The following is a 16,374-nucleotide window of genomic DNA, read 5'->3' as shown; positions in this document are numbered from 1 at the left end:
AGCGTCAGTTACAAGCTTTTGTTCACGTGAACCTGCAAAAATCAGGATGAGCTGAGTGGAAAACCAGCAGGTTGGATTTACAGGGCTCATGAAAGGTCTGAAATCAAATTACCAGTAGAAGTAATATATCAACCTACAAACAATACAAGTGCAAAAATTGATGTTTCCTCTGCAATATAACACACGCAGCCTTTAAAACCCTTCATCCAACTACTGCCTTGTTAACCTCAGTGCTTCAAACCCTTGAGCCCCTGAACTCACAGGGAACCATGCTGCCAACATCCACATCAACATCGAGACTTTGATTCAGACTCGAAATGTCCACCTGTCCCAGCCAGTAATGTTGCCTATAAGGAAGAAACTGCTGTAGAAACATGTACAGTCTTACTGGGGGCTGAGGTCTTTATGTTCTCTGTGTGTTCTTCTTGTAAAAGCCCTCCCTCTGTGAGGCAGGAGGAAGGCTTTCTTCCTGCAGGACTTTGTAAATTGCTGGAAATAAAGGACATATTATTTCATACCATTCCCCTGTCATTGTGTCTGTTTGTTTTTTTTCTGGAAATGTACTGATTGTTTTCTTTTCTCGGGCAAACCCCCTAAAATGTAAAGCATATTTAACGTGCATTTTCACACTGAAAGTTTACGCTAAAATGTATTTCTTTAGTATTTGTTGGGACGAAGATGACTTCCCAACTGGAAGTGAAAGTTCACCCATAGTGGGTTAAGTAAGTCAGAACCCTATTTGGCACATCTATATAGACACATTTTACATAAAATGTACCTCACTGATTTGTTATAAAGAAAGTTAATGTTTTCATTTGCTATGTATTGCTATGTATTGTTATTATTATTGTTATTTATTTGTATTTATTTACTGTAACTTATAATTACGGTATCATTAATTATACCGGGCACAAAAAACTGTACACAACCTGATCAGCAACAACCAGCTAACACACAGTTTGCTGGTGAAGCTAAAAAGGCAGATTTTTTCCAAAGAAGTCGGTAGACGAAAAACAAGGCTAAAATAGAAAGGATATAAGACGTTCATTTAAACAGCAATTACTTGTGCCACGTGTGAAGACCTTTTTACCCTATGCCTTGTGTTAAGAAACTATGAAAACCTCCCGGCAAGGTTTACATGTGAAACCTTAAAGTTGATTCACTTGCCATATGTATTTTCATGCAAGTGGCCTTTAGTGTGTGACCCTGCGAAAATGAGTGAAGCTACTATTTGGTTTTATCAGTGGAAAGTTTATTCCCCGGATAAAAAAAAGCACAGAGAATCAAAGGTTTATGCATTAACTCTTACACAAGGTTCCAACAAGGGTTTGTATAAAAACTTTATTATTATATTTACCTCTTAAAGTAAGAAAAAGCACAACGGGTCACCTGTAGTTGTTCACATTAAATAAATACTAAATACAACACTAAAACATTTAATGAAGGAAATAAAATTAAACTTTAAATACATTAAAACCAGTTTTAAAAATGTGTAATAGGCAACTGGGAAGTTTACAAGGGTGCAAACAATTCCAAAAAAGGAGGATGATGATAACCATAAAGTACCATCTAATAAATTTCTTGTTTAACAGGAGATGAGCAGAGGGTTGGGGCTGCTGGTTCGACGCCCAGGAGATGTAACCAGGAGTTTCTCTCTGCTGTCTCTTCCTCTACCTCCATTGTCCCCTCCGTCTCCGAGAAGGTCACTAGAGGACAGATGGAGGCAAAGAGCGTCAGCTACCTGTAGGACCCTGGATCGTCCTGGTTGGAAAAAATTTAAAAGCACTTAAAAAGTGAAGCAACACTAAAATGTGAATATTCTGACTATTTGAAAGCTGTTGAACAGACTCACCATCTCCAGCCCTATTGCAGACATCAAGAGCGTCCATCACAATCTTCCCCAGCACCCTGCGTGACATGTTCTACAGGAAGAAATACAATCTTTTAACTTGTTGATGTTATGTGGTGGGACACTGAGTCTAAAGGAGTCTAAAAAATTCAAATCACATCACGAGGGCAACATGATTTTGTTCATCTGGGTTGCACACCTATGAAAGCAACCTGCCCAGAAGCATGATGGGATACGCTCCCTGAACTAAACCTCCCCTGAACCCTGAATGGAATAAGAAAGTATTTGGAGAATTCTAATTACAATCATGAGTAAATTAATTTGTGGTGAAAGTAGCTCTCAAGCATAAATGACTGTGACCTGGATCAGTGACACAAAATGGCCTCCTGCAATGACCTCCAGGTGGCAGCGAAGAGGTGTGCATGTGTGCTGCTGATGTGAATGGTGTGCTGAGTGTGTGTGAATTGTGTTTGTGCCGCACCTTGTTGCGTAGCTGCAGCAGCAGTGTGAGGGCAGCTGTGAGTTTCTCCTCCAGCAGAGACAGACGTGTCTTTTCTTTCGCCTCCAGCCTTGTCTGATCTTCCTCTTCCTCTTCCTCAAGCCGCTGCTGGGAGGAGGAACAAATTAATGCAAACAAGCTAAACAAGTTTCGGAGACAGCATTCCGATTCTTAACTTGAATGAAAGTAACAATACCACAATGTACAAATATTCCATTAGAAGTGACTTGTGTCTCAAAATATGTATAAACTGTCTAGAAAATGTAAGAAAAATCTGTGAATGACTATAAACCTAGAGAGTTTCCTGTTCCTGCAGTTTTCTGCAAAGGCATCCCGTAAATAATAATTAGAATAATAGCCTGCCCTTCCCCTTCCATCTCTGCCAGATTTGTTTTGTAACGCTTGTGTGTTTGCATTCCATGTCAAGCTTGTTTTTCTTGCCTAACTTTCTTAGTGGTTTTGCCTGCCTGCCTTTTGCTTGCTTTTCTACCGACTTCTTGTGTTTGAACATTTGATCTGTAAGACAACAGCTTGTGCCTTAAACCCATGTCTTCCCATGAGTGTTCACTGCATCAGAGTCTGATTACCCCGTCATAATTACAATATTGTGAGAGTTAATACTGCAGCAGGGTTGTGGTGCTGTTCTTATTGGCTGGTTTAGTCAAGGGGTTCTAAAATAAATGTGTGGGATATCCAAATGTTAACATGATAAATCTGATGGGGCATTGGATAATTATTCAGAAAAAAACATTTAAAAAAGACTGATTCTTCTTCAAGTTTTGCTCAAATATTAGCTTTTTTGTTTAAATGATTTCACCTTAAAAAGGAAAAATATATTTGTTTTATGAAACCGTGTCTATACACTACTTTCACTACTTAATATTATTTACTCACACAATATACAGTTTGTGTATTTTATGTTGGAGTCGTATTCTTTGTGTGTGTAAATGTATTTGTGTGTATATATGTCCTTTCTAGCACACCTACAATGGAAAAACATTAAGACCTAAATATGTTCCGTCTAAAACATTTTTGAGACTTGAGTTACTGAAAAGGAGTTTGCCCATGATCTCTGTATAACTTTTTACCTGGCAGCATTAAACCTTTAATGGTGATATTTACTCTAACATGGGAATGTTCAGCTCATTCTTTAGTAATTCACTGTTACTTTGGAATATGATCCTATTTTCCACAGACAGTTATTTCTCTGACCCTGTTGCCTACACCAATTTAAATATGTTACTTAGTCTCAAAGGAACCTTTTTTAACTGCAGCTAACATCATCTGTCTGTCACCTTTTCTTTTTCAAGGCCTCTGCTTCGCTCTTGCTGTTCTTGGTTTGGTCCCCTCCACCCCGGGCTCCCTCCTCTGTCTTTAGGAGTGCTCATGAGGTTTTTATCATGCAGGTGACTCTGAGAGAGATGATTGAACGTTTGGTTCCGACATCTGGAAGGAGACAAAAAAGATGTTATTGTGGTGTGTGTGTAATTGTACCTCTATCTACACCCACTTCACAAAGTCTGATTGGAATTTCTCACGTAGCATAAGGGCTGGCACCTATTGATTCATTTAAAATGTGTTATAAAAACAAGTTCCAAAGCCCACTGGGCTTTAGTAAAAAAGCAAACTGTGTAGACCAGGAGACTTTTGCTTGGTTGAACTCTGTGTAGTGTTTAAATTTTCCTAAAGCTTTGAAGGCAGCACCGAAAAACTAAATTTAACTTGCATTAGAAACGCTGCTCTCTCCTCCTCCCATCTTAGTTTGCAATTTGTCCTGTTATTTGATGGCTTGTCTGACTAGCTGCTGGGCATGTATGATGGGGTGAAAGTATTATAAAACTCCACTAGAAGCCGTTTCATCACCCTCCGAAAAACCATACACACTGTATACATTACACTAGGACAGGGAAAGACTGAAAAGCATAATAGGTCCCCAATAATAGTGGCGTAGATCCGGGATACACATCCAAACAATCACGAGTCAGGGGTTTATGACCTATACTGCAGCCAGCCACCAGGGGATGATCAAGATATTTTGGCCTCACTTTTGGAGAGCTGTCGTGTCATTAACAGAGAAAGTTACAGGTACCACCTGAAGCTCCAGACATGATTTGGGACTAATACAACTTATTCTGATAAAGAAAAGGTGAGGTGCTGGTGTGTATGTGTGTGTGTGTGTGTGTGTGAGTGTGTGTGTGTGTGTGTGTGTGTGTGTGTGTGTGTTTGTGTGTGTGTGTGTGTGAGTGTGTGTGTGTGTGTGTGTGTGTGTGTGTGTGTGTGTGTGTGTGATTGTGTGTGTGTGTGTGTGTGTGTGTGTGAGAGAGTTAAATGTTAGCTAACCCTTTGCCACAGTCGTGCAGCTGGCTGATTTGCTTCTTCACCTCTAACCGGCACCATTCTTCTTCCTCCCTTGGCCCCCTGTCCTCCTCCTCTTCATCAGAGGCAGCTCTCCCCTCCACTGCTCTCTGCAGACACTCTGCATCTGCACATTACAGAGGCATTTATCTTACTGCCCAAAGACAACATAATGATCATGCACATGTATGAATTGATATGTTGACATAAATTTAAGGTGATTTTTGTCGTTGCAAAACATTGCTGGATGACTAACGTTTCACCCACCAATACAAAACTTTCCAAATCCCAAAGACAAACTGCAAACAAAAGCTTTGTTAAGAACACGTTATCTCTGAACCCTCATTGCTCAGTGATTCATCACTCACCTGTCCTGTTGCAGGTGTCTTCTGCTCTGGATGGATGCGTTTGTTGACAGGAGGAGTCTAAGAGGCAGCTACAGCCCGATCTGAGAGAGGTAAAGGTAGAGAACAATTTATAATCTGTGCTTTTGTATGTGGGTCATTTCACCTCTTATGTAATTTATACACTTTCTCTGCTCTCGCATAGAATAAAGGTTGTTGTCACACAATTCTGCATAATTATACCACACACACATACAGTAGAGTCACCAAAGATACCACATGTGATGTTTTAGATCATGCAGAGTCACTATTCTGATATCAAGCTGATAAATAAGATCCGGCCATGTAAATAGCATTTTCTTAACCTGAATAAGGTCATACTCAGAATAAGGATGAATAAGTATTCAGACCTTAGTCTCATTATGTAGACGTGTCTAAGTCACATTATTACATTTAGGTTAGTTAACAATATGTTACCAACTGCTTGACAGCACATTCCCTGTGCACTGAATGTCTGTCACTATGAAGAAGTCACATTTCTGAGCTGAGGGAGAAATAATGTCTGAATAAGATCATAGTAGAAATATTTTAGTTCATGTAAACATAGTCATTTACACAGTATCTTTCTATGTCGGATTCATATTATCATGGCAATGTGAGACATGTCAGACTACACGTGAAACTCATAGCTCAAAACAACTTGCAGTCATTTGTCATTTATATACGTTAATAAGGGCATCAGGCAGATGTGGACTAAAAAAATCTGAAATCTGGTTGCAAACATGATAGATGGCAAAAGATTCAGACATTCCATTCTTTCCATCATTGTGCATTAGACTCTTTCTGAACATTCTATTTCTGATAAAACAACAAACTGTTGAGCTTGTGTAACCCATATTAATATCTCCCATATTATAAAAGTGATAATATAGATATACTTGAAATATATAAATATGCATTGCAATGTATACTAAATAAATAAATATTCCACATTAAATATCAATCATTAAATAGTTACAATATAGATAAATGTGATATAAATAAATATAAAAATGTATTGTAAATGTATAGATAGATAAATAGTCCATTAAATTAATAAATAAGTAAAACTGGTTAAAGTCAGTTAAAACCCATGTTAAAGATCATTTAATGGAGAAATATTAAAAGTCTTCTGACTAAAAACGCTTTCCCTTTAAGACAGGTGAGAGTGCTTTCCCCTTTAAGAGATTTTCCCTCTGTGGAGGTGACAGGAAGGGGAGGCACATAATAGAGTATAAAAGGGAAGTGAGGGAGGAGACTCGAGAGAAGCAAAAGGACAAACAAAAGGAAAGAGGAGAGCGAAGATGTTTGGCTGCTAAAAACCATGTGTTACAAAGATATGTTAAGACTTAAAAGCAATACCCAGAGTTTGTTGAAAAGTGCTTTACATGCTTGAAGAGGTTCCACGATCAGGGAACCTGTGAGGAGACACGTGTGTGTATTAGAGGATACACATGCAACCGAGACAAGATGGCGAGCGAGAAGATCGGCGGACTCCGGTCGTAAGGGCTGAATCAACCATCCCTTTCCACCTGGACTGGACTTCTGCCACTGCCCGGATTGGACTTTGCTCACTGCCAGAGTGGTAGGAGTATCAACATTTTCTTTTTTTTGAATTGAACTAATTAAGGATTTCGAACGGAAATTTATTTTGAAAAGACTATCACACCGAACAAGAGAATACAGGGAAGAAGAGTGAAGAGCTCCACTCGTCTAACCCGTCCTTTATTGTTTGAATTATGTGTGTATATGTTTATTATGTTTATGATATATACTTTATTTATTATGTTATTTGTTAAGTGTGTTCAGTAAAGTGCCGGCTTTGAATTTAAAGTACCTGATCTCTGGCTTATTATTTATGCTTTCACCCCACTCCTTAAAACCCAGAACCTAGAACTAGTCCAGTATTTGGCCCATTAGAGGTAAATGCTACATTTGGCGAGCTAGCCAGGAGTGGCCAAAGCATAGATTAATAATCAGAGACCAGATAACTGCATATACTTAATTAATTCATGATGGAAGTAATTCAAACTTTGGGTGTTGAAATTACAAACTCTCTACTAGTCAGTGGTTTAACAGATACAGAGACTGATGAAGAACTTTATGACTTTTTAAAATTATATGGCTCGATTCAAAGAAGAATCCACGTAGACTTGCCCCAATCTGAAAAGCAGATCATTATAGAGTTTACGTATGATACAGCCCTAGAGTCACTCTTACCCTTACTACCATATAAACTGATAAGCAAGACTCAGACAGACGTGACTTACTTCATCCAGGCCTTAGCAAGTGCCTACACACCTGCAGATACTAAGTCAGCCACCAGGATGTTTCTGAAAGGACTGAAGGAGATTGCAAAGCAGAGAGGCAAGGACTTTGCAGATGTGCTCAAAGGAGAGCTCTCTCGCATTAGCGAGACTGTTCATCAGGAGATCTTGGATGACCAAGATGAAGACACAGATTCAGATGACGCCCAGAGACATCCTCTTGTGACTGCAGCACAGGTGAACCCTCAGCCCAGTGTTAGTTTCCCAGAAAATATTTATGACTCTAAATCTGATGTGAAATTTGATCCAACTCAGTATCAACATCCCCCAAAAGAAAAGACACAGGCCACCCTGAGCTTTTCTAATCTCTGCCCACCTGAAATGCAAAAGGTTGTCGTTGAGCACATAGTCAAGCACGAAGATTTAACAATGCAAACACATGCTTCATTTAGACTCCGACCCTTCTCTGGACGCAGCCCCCGTCCAAACCATGAAGTGGACTATGAGACATGGCGTTCCAACGCAGACTTTTTACTGAGAGACACACAACAATCAGACCTACACAAATCCAGAAAAATACATGAAAGCATTTTTTCACCTGCGGTTGACATAGTGAAACATCTGACACCTCACTCATCCCCCTCAATGTATTTGATCATTCTGGATTCAGCTTTTGGCACAGTTGAAGATGGAGATGACCTTTACGCAAAGTTTCTCAACACACTGCAAAACTATGGTGAGAAATCCTCAGAATATCTCCAACGACTGCAAGTGATGCTGAACACCACCCTCAGGAGAGGAGGAGTAACTGCAACCGATCTGGACAGCCAGCTTCTGAAACAATTCTGCAGAGGCTGTTGGGACAACACTCTGATATCTGAGCTAAAGCTAGAACAAAAGAAACAGAACCCACCCACCTTTGCAGAACTCTTGTTGCTACTTCGCACTACAGAGGGAAAACGTGACTCCAAAGACTCCCGCATGAAGCAGTACTTCGGTGCCTCAAAGCAGAAGGTGTCCTCACACTTCCAAGGTTCCTATGCTCAGTATGATGAAGACTATACTACATCACCTCACAGACGCAGTGACCCTCACTCTGAGATACAGGGCCTGAAAAGACAGATAGCTGAGATACAGTCTCAACTCTCACAAATCAAACAAAAAGACAATAAATCGTTTTCAAACAAACCATCCTTCAAAGCTACAACCACACAGTCCCCAGCTCAGAGTCACAGACCACAGCAATTACGGTCCAACAACTCTGATGTGAACAATAACTACACAAACAAACCAAGACCCTGGTACTGTTTCAGGTGCGGTGAAGATGGACACATCAAACCTAAGTGTGAAGCTGAACCAAACCCTACACTAGCAGCTGCAAAGAGGCAGCTGCTGAAGAAAAGACAACTAGAGTGGGAACAGAAAACCGGTTCCTCTACATCCAATCAGTTAAACTGGCATCAGTCACTATTGAGGAACCAAAAGGCTAAGACAGTGGCTAAGTGCTTATGGGATCACTTCCTTGTCCACTATGGCATCCCTGAGAGACTTCATGGCGATCAAGGTCCCGACTTTGAGTCCCGTACAATTAAAGAGTTGTGTGACCTTATTGGCACCCAGAAAATAAGGACCACCCCCTATCATCCTAGAGGGAATCCCGTTGAGCGTTTCAACAGAACCCTGCTAAACATATTGGGAACCCTTGAGAACAAGAAAAAGAGTCATTGGCGTAATTACGTCAAGCCTTTGGTACACGCCTATAACTGTACAAAAAACGAAGTGACAGGCTTTACCCCTTATGAGCTGATGTTTGGGCGACAGCCTAGATTGCCCATAGACCTTGCCTTCGGTCTACCAGTCCACCACCAACCAGGATCACATTCTCAATACATCCAGAACCTGAAATCTCATCTTGAGACCAGTTATCGAGTTGCTGCTGAAAATGCATAGAAAACAGCTGCACGCAACAAAACAAGATTTGACAAGTGCATTGTTGAGTCCACCTTGAGAGTAGGCGACAGAGTTTTAGTAAAAAATGTCCGCCTAAGAGGCAAACACAAGTTAGCTGACAAGTGGGAGTCAGACGTGTATGTTGTCCTAAAACAATGTAGAGACGTTCCAGTGTATGTTGTCAGACCTGAGACCAGAGAGGGTCCACAGAGAACCCTTCACCGTGACCTTTTGCTGTCATGTGGTTTCCTCCCGATGACCTCGGCAGAGAGTGAAACTGACACAATAAAGACGGCCAGGCGGCCAAGAACCCGACAACATCCGAGAGACAGCTCAGATACGGCAGATGGGAGTGAATCTCAATCCGACTCTGAAGAGTACTATTATGACGGTCATAGAAACCAACGAGTGGAGACCCTGGGTTTCAACCAAGTCCCAGAACCCGCAGAACAAGTTCCAGACAGGACTATCCCTCAAGATGCTCCAGCAGAAACTTGTGACTTATACCCACCTGATCCTGATGAAATCTGTTTTCTGCACCAAGATGAGAGTTGCTTACCTGATCTTGGAGGAATCATCATATCTGAAGCTGCAGACATTGACAGACTTGAACCTGAGGAAAGTAACTCATCTCTACCTGAGGAGAGCATCTTACCTGAGGAACAGAATACTCAAGACCTCCCAAAAGAGGACCAGAACATTCCCTCATCCCCTAATCAAGCCACTGAAGAAGGGAATGACATTGAAACTTCTCAAAAACAACCTGACACTGAGACAGAACCCCCAAGACGATCCACCAGAGACAGAAAGCCTATAGATCGACTGACTTACCCTGAATTAGGAAATCCATTAGTGACAATAGTCCAGTCTCTGTTGCAGAGTTTGACTGACGTATTCACAGACTCAAAACCACATAGAATTATGATAGTATAGTATAGATTCAGTATTTTGCACAGGGACGTGCAAAAGGTAAAGTGGGGAGGATGTAACCCATATTAATATCTCCCATATTATAAAAGTGATAATATAGATATACTTGAAATATATAAATATGCATTGCAATGTATACTAAATAAATAAATATTCCACATTAAATATCAATCATTAAATAGTTACAATATAGATAAATGTGATATAAATAAATATAAAAATGTATTGTAAATGTATAGATAGATAAATAGTCCATTAAATTAATAAATAAGTAAAACTGGTTAAAGTCAGTTAAAACCCATGTTAAAGATCATTTAATGGAGAAATATTAAAAGTCTTCTGACTAAAAACGCTTTCCCTTTAAGACAGGTGAGAGTGCTTTCCCCTTTAAGAGATTTTCCCTCTGTGGAGGTGACAGGAAGGGGAGGCACATAATAGAGTATAAAAGGGAAGTGAGGGAGGAGACTCGAGAGAAGCAAAAGGACAAACAAAAGGAAAGAGGAGAGCGAAGATGTTTGGCTGCTAAAAACCATGTGTTACAAAGATATGTTAAGACTTAAAAGCAATACCCAGAGTTTGTTGAAAAGTGCTTTACATGCTTGAAGAGGTTCCACGATCAGGGAACCTGTGAGGAGACACGTGTGTGTATTAGAGGATACACATGCAACCGAGACAAGATGGCGAGCGAGAAGATCGGCGGACTCCGGTCGTAAGGGCTGAATCAACCATCCCTTTCCACCTGGACTGGACTTCTGCCACTGCCCGGATTGGACTTTGCTCACTGCCAGAGTGGTAGGAGTATCAACATTTTCTTTTTTTTGAATTGAACTAATTAAGGATTTCGAACGGAAATTTATTTTGAAAAGACTATCACACCGAACAAGAGAATACAGGGAAGAAGAGTGAAGAGCTCCACTCGTCTAACCCGTCCTTTATTGTTTGAATTATGTGTGTATATGTTTATTAAGTTTATTATGTTTATGATATATACTTTATTTATTATGTTATTTGTTAAGTGTGTTCAGTAAAGTGCCGGCTTTGAATTTAAAGTACCTGATCTCTGGCTTATTATTTATGCTTTCACCCCACTCCTTAAAACCCAGAACCTAGAACTAGTCCAGTATTTGGCCCATTAGAGGTAAATGCTACACTTGACACTCATTTTTGTTCCTGATACCCCTGGTCCTGTATGTTTTTTATACACTGTTATCTGCTTATTGTGAGCTGTTGCCAGTAAGAGTTTTGTTTTGCACATCAACTTGTTAGATTTTTGATTCTCCTCAAGTCTACATCTGAAGTACACAGATTACAATTAAACCTGGACAAAGCATTTGTACTGTGTCCACATTGAAGTTGGCAGAACGTTGGGATAAGTTTGCATGTAACATATTCTATTGTAGGTCATTTTAATATTAAAGAATCGTTATCACTGCTTATTCAACACCCACCAGGATTTTTGTAAGAATGTTGCTACAGTCAGACATGGACTGTTGTGTTCTTCTTCCACTTCTTAGAAAATACTGGCACTTTAGCTGCTTAATGTTTCACCACATTCACCAGCTAGTTATATTAGAATACTAGAATATTGAGGAGGTTGAGCTTTCTAATTCGAACCAGCTCCCTGAAACAAGGTAGATGAGACTGGTGAGAAGAGAAATAGCAAAAAATAAGATTGTGGAAGGATTTGTTGAGTATTTCTTCAGAAAAAAGACATCTGAGACATAATAACTTTAATTTTAAAACCATCATCAGAAATGTCTTTACTGCAAAGAAGAATTTCAAATGAATCTGTTTGATCTAGTCACAAACAAGGGTTATAAAGTCTCTCAAATATGAATTGCAGTAGTTTCCATTTAATTTACTGTTAATTTTACCCTTCACTCAAATTAAGTTATCACTTGTGTGTAACTTAATCTGAGGGCTTTAATGCATTTGATTCAGAAGAGCACAGAGGCAAATGATGTGTAAATAGATGCACAAACACACCCATGCTCACAACCACCCCCCCCCCCCCACACACACACACACACACACACACACACACAGAGGGTTTCTACCTGTACTGGTGCAGTTCAGTCTCTAGCTGACTGATCCTGGACTGGAGCTGTGGAACAGCCTGTGCCTGCTCCTCCATCAGCCGAACCCGCTGCAGCCCCAAACTCAGAGCTTCCCTGGCCTCCTCTGCTCGCCTCCTGATGGAGATCACGCAAATTCATCTTCACTTTATCCTTCCAATCAACTTTCAAAACTCCCAGCAACAAAAACTAACCTGATGTAATTGTTCTCTTTCCTCAGTGCGGACTCCGCCCCCTGCAGTTTGCGCACTTCGTGATAGGCCCACTGCACTTCCTTCTCCAAACGCTCATTGAACTTCATGGCCTCCCCTAGCTGTCCGTCACGTGAGGAGCGAATCAGCTTCAGCTCCCTCAGAAGTGTGTCCCTGATGTCCTGTGACCTCACCGCTCTCCTGGCCCTGCCTGCTCCAGCTCCACTGCACTGTCCTTTGATTCTGTGCGTTGGGACCAGTTTTCCCTGAGCAAAGGTGATGGAAGTGGTGGGAGACAAAACAGTGGAGGTAGACGTGGAGGGAGGAGGGAGGTTACAGCTCCTCGCCCGTTGGAGGGCCACCTCCAGGGCGAGGCAGCGAGCATCGCTCCCCTGCAGCGCCGAGCGGAGGTCCTCCACCAGCTCCCTCAGAGCTGACACCTCGTCTGGAGAGGAAAATCAAAGAGATGAGGAGTCATTAGTTATTTTGCACAGTTGGATTTTACATAAACATATGATGAGCTTAAACTAACTGTTGAGAAAGTACACTAAAAAAATGTCTTTTAATAGATATGAGGAAAAAATTCACAGGATCAGGAAGTAAGACCCCAACTGGGCCCCAAGATGTTGGGACACACCCAGGTCTGATCAGCCAGTGGTGGGCCTGCCTTAGAAGAGAGAGTCTTGTGATTGACACCCAATGACACTAAGGTACACAACTGATATGTCACTAACATCTGCTAGTGGTCACAAATATCTTCTGGTGGTTAGCAACTTATCATCTAATAGTGCGGAAGACGTTCAAACTAACATGAGACATTCATCCTCCTTTCTTATTTAAATTGAAAAAGGACAAGAAACTTGAAGCACTTTTGTCTCGATCCTCCAGATGCATAACAGGACAATTTGGAGGGGCCCGGCCCTTAGGCAGGGAACCACTGAAGAAAACAACAGTAGTTACAACTGGCTCCACCTCAAGCAGCTACTGTAAAAGGCTTACACGTTGATGGATCAATATTGTTATATAATACCAGAAACACTTGCAGGGGCAAAGTTCTCCAGTAGTGGCTTTTCTTCCTGTATGAAAGACTGTTGGCAGAGCAGATGGTGCAGGAGACGGAAGAGGAATGACAGCACCCAACAAAGTAAAGAGGGGAGTGCTGCTTGAGAGAAAAATGACAGGAGGGGAAACGAGTTGCAGTAATTGGTGCTTTCAGCCTGGCTTCCTCTCCTCTCACCTCCCTCTTAACAATACCTGCTGTGTATTAGTCAGGAGATAATAGTCAGTTCCAAGGTACAACAACAGAGTCACTATAGATCATGTCACATAGACTAATAAGCAGAGGTTAGTGGAATGATGGTCAAATATGTTATTTAGTGCAACAGCATGTCGTCCTGGTACAGTACCAGTATGCAGTAATTGCATTTGGAAAGATGGTCCCAGTTATTCATTTATTTATGTTCATTAAAAAAACCGAGTGAATTTGTATTTGACTCTCCTCTCCATGGGCTGGACACACTAAAGAAAGCTGCATTAAAAGATCATCATGATATATTTGGATTTGTAAACCCTCTTTGAAATATGTTATTTAGTGCAACAGCATGTCGTCCTGGTACAGTACCTGTCCCACTGTCTCCACTTTTACCGGGTACAGGTCCACTCTGGTCCCCGGGGAGATCGAAACTGACACTTTTCCTCCGCCGGACCCGCGGCCACCGCAGTCGGATCTGTCTCTCCACCAGCTCCGTGTCCGCAGAGACGGGTACGCGCCCGGTGCCTGTGCGCGCACGGAAATACCCACACAGCCGAGAGTGGAAGTCTTTGAAAGACAGCTGGCAGGGCAGCCGAGAACACACATCCCCAAACTCTTCATCCTCCTCGTCTTTCTCTCCATCGCCTGTCCCGTCCTTTGCTTTCCTCGTCCTTCCGCCAGCTCCGGTGAGCCCCAGCACTGCGCACAGCGCTGCGAAGTCCTCCGCCGTCACCGTGTCGTCCCGGTTGGGGTTGGCCAGGTGGTGGAAGACCTCCTGCAGGTATTGGTCAATGCCTGTGGCCAGGACGACGATTTCGTTCTCCACGCCGGAGTCGGGGCAGTGGTGGTGGGCCAGCGCGCTCCGGAGCCACTCGCTTTTACGCGCGGCTCTCGGCGACAGGGGAAATGCTCTGCGGTCCATGACTTCACATAAAGTACGATTTTCTTCCTCGTAGATGTCACCGAATAAAAGCCTAACTATGGAAACTAGCACAGGATATGACCTCAAAGCAGAAAACCCTCCCTCCTTTCGTTTTACGCAGCGTAATTCCCTGAAAGCCTCACCTTGGATTCCTTCCCGGCGCATCAAGTCAAGAACCGATGCCCTGGAGTGGGGGAAGAAATCCCACTGCACCGACTCCACCCTTTTGAGTGCAGTCTGACCACATGTTTGTGTGTAGCACTACATGTAAGGGGCTTTCACTGTTTATAATTAGTTATGCGAGAATGTCGGTGCAGATAGATAGATAGATAGATAGATAGAGTACTTTATTCATCCCCGAAGGGAAATTAAGTCGTCATAGCAGCCGGTATATTTGAATACAATAAAATACAATACAATAAAATAAAAAATATTGAGGTAGAAAGAATAAAAAACAGAAACACAAGATAAATAGGTAGATAAGGTGCAGTGGCAAGATGATGGTAATAGTACTGATGATATGATGGTAATGTTATTGTTAAACAGTATATAAAAATAGTACAGTATATATAGTATATAATATAACATAATATATATTTAGATATGATAGTAATATACCAATATAATAGCAGTATATAGTAATAATGGCACCAACAGTATATATAATAATAATAGTAGTAATAATATAATAATAATAATAATTATAACATGTACACATGTATAAATATGTGTATATAGACTTATATATACAAAGAATATACAGAGAGTATGATATAATATATGATATATAGTAGAGGTATATTGTTCATCTCCATTAAAACTCACATATCAAGTAATGGCACACTACAGTTTTCTGCAGGAGTGTGTACTACGGGGTCACACAGGTGAGTGTGTGTGTTTTGGAGGTGAATGATAGGGTTTCCAGAGTTTGAGGTTATTTTGTGGCTCCTGTCATCTTGTGACAAAAACAACCCACAGCAGCCCACAGTGAGTCATGGTGGGTTTTAGTTTTCACCTTTACCAGAATGGATCTTGAGTGGATCTGACTCACTCCCTGTGTGGCAGCAACAACAATAAAATGTAAGAAGACCCCTGACACTCAGCACCCCCTCAATGTCGCCTGCCTTCTCATTTCTCATCAGGCAAACTTCACTTGGAAGTCAAATGCGACTTAGTTTCCCGAAACCGAGCAACTCCCAGCGGAAATACCTTCGCACACCTTGACCTCACCACTTATCACATACCTGACAACCACAAGCAAAGGGAGCATCTTGATTACACGCCCATGACTAGACCACATACACACAATCACCTCATGAAGTACAAAGTATGACGCATTACACAGTGACAACATTTCAGTATATCAGAACTTGGGCCAAAACTTTATGCCAATTGGCAGAAGATGAATCAGATGAGCATTAATAAGGAGCAAATAATTTCATCCTGTCCTGTCAGATGTGTATGTATACCCTTATACTGTGAGTTCAGAGCCTGTGGGTTTGAGATGGGCAGAGATCGCTCCCCTGTCGCAGCTTGTTTAGCCCTCTATGGCAAATTGTGATTTGTAAATCGAATTCCAAACATCTCATTTGATTGATGACTTATTATTTCATCACATTATATATACAAACAGGCCCTCCAGCTTGTGGGACCCCGCCTCAAGGTATTGTTATAGGAAATACATGTTTTAGTTAATGCTGT

At 41.3% G+C, this 16,374-nt stretch overlaps 1 protein-coding gene across 1 annotated transcript; it reads right to left on the bottom strand.

The window, feature by feature from the left end:
• Nucleotides 1–1,585: 1,585 nt before the first annotated feature.
• si:ch211-112f3.4 (EF-hand and coiled-coil domain-containing protein 1) lies at nucleotides 1,586–14,673 on the bottom strand. The gene is made up of 9 exons (XM_061069300.1): nucleotides 14,121–14,673; nucleotides 12,503–12,944; nucleotides 12,291–12,425; nucleotides 5,072–5,151; nucleotides 4,689–4,830; nucleotides 3,644–3,794; nucleotides 2,331–2,456; nucleotides 1,853–1,922; nucleotides 1,586–1,761 (listed from the first exon to the last, which is right to left on the bottom strand). Exons 1-9 carry the CDS (start codon nucleotides 14,671–14,673, stop codon nucleotides 1,586–1,588), a joined length of 1,875 nt encoding a protein of 624 aa, XP_060925283.1.
• Between the last annotated feature and the right edge of the window lie 1,701 nt (nucleotides 14,674–16,374).

The sequence above is a fragment of the Limanda limanda genome, chromosome 4 (genome assembly GCF_963576545.1).
Source record: "Limanda limanda chromosome 4, fLimLim1.1, whole genome shotgun sequence".
NCBI classification, from domain to species: Eukaryota; Metazoa; Chordata; class Actinopteri; order Pleuronectiformes; family Pleuronectidae; genus Limanda; species Limanda limanda.
Note: the sequence above shows the minus strand (reverse complement) of the source record. Positions and strands in the feature narration are given on the sequence as shown.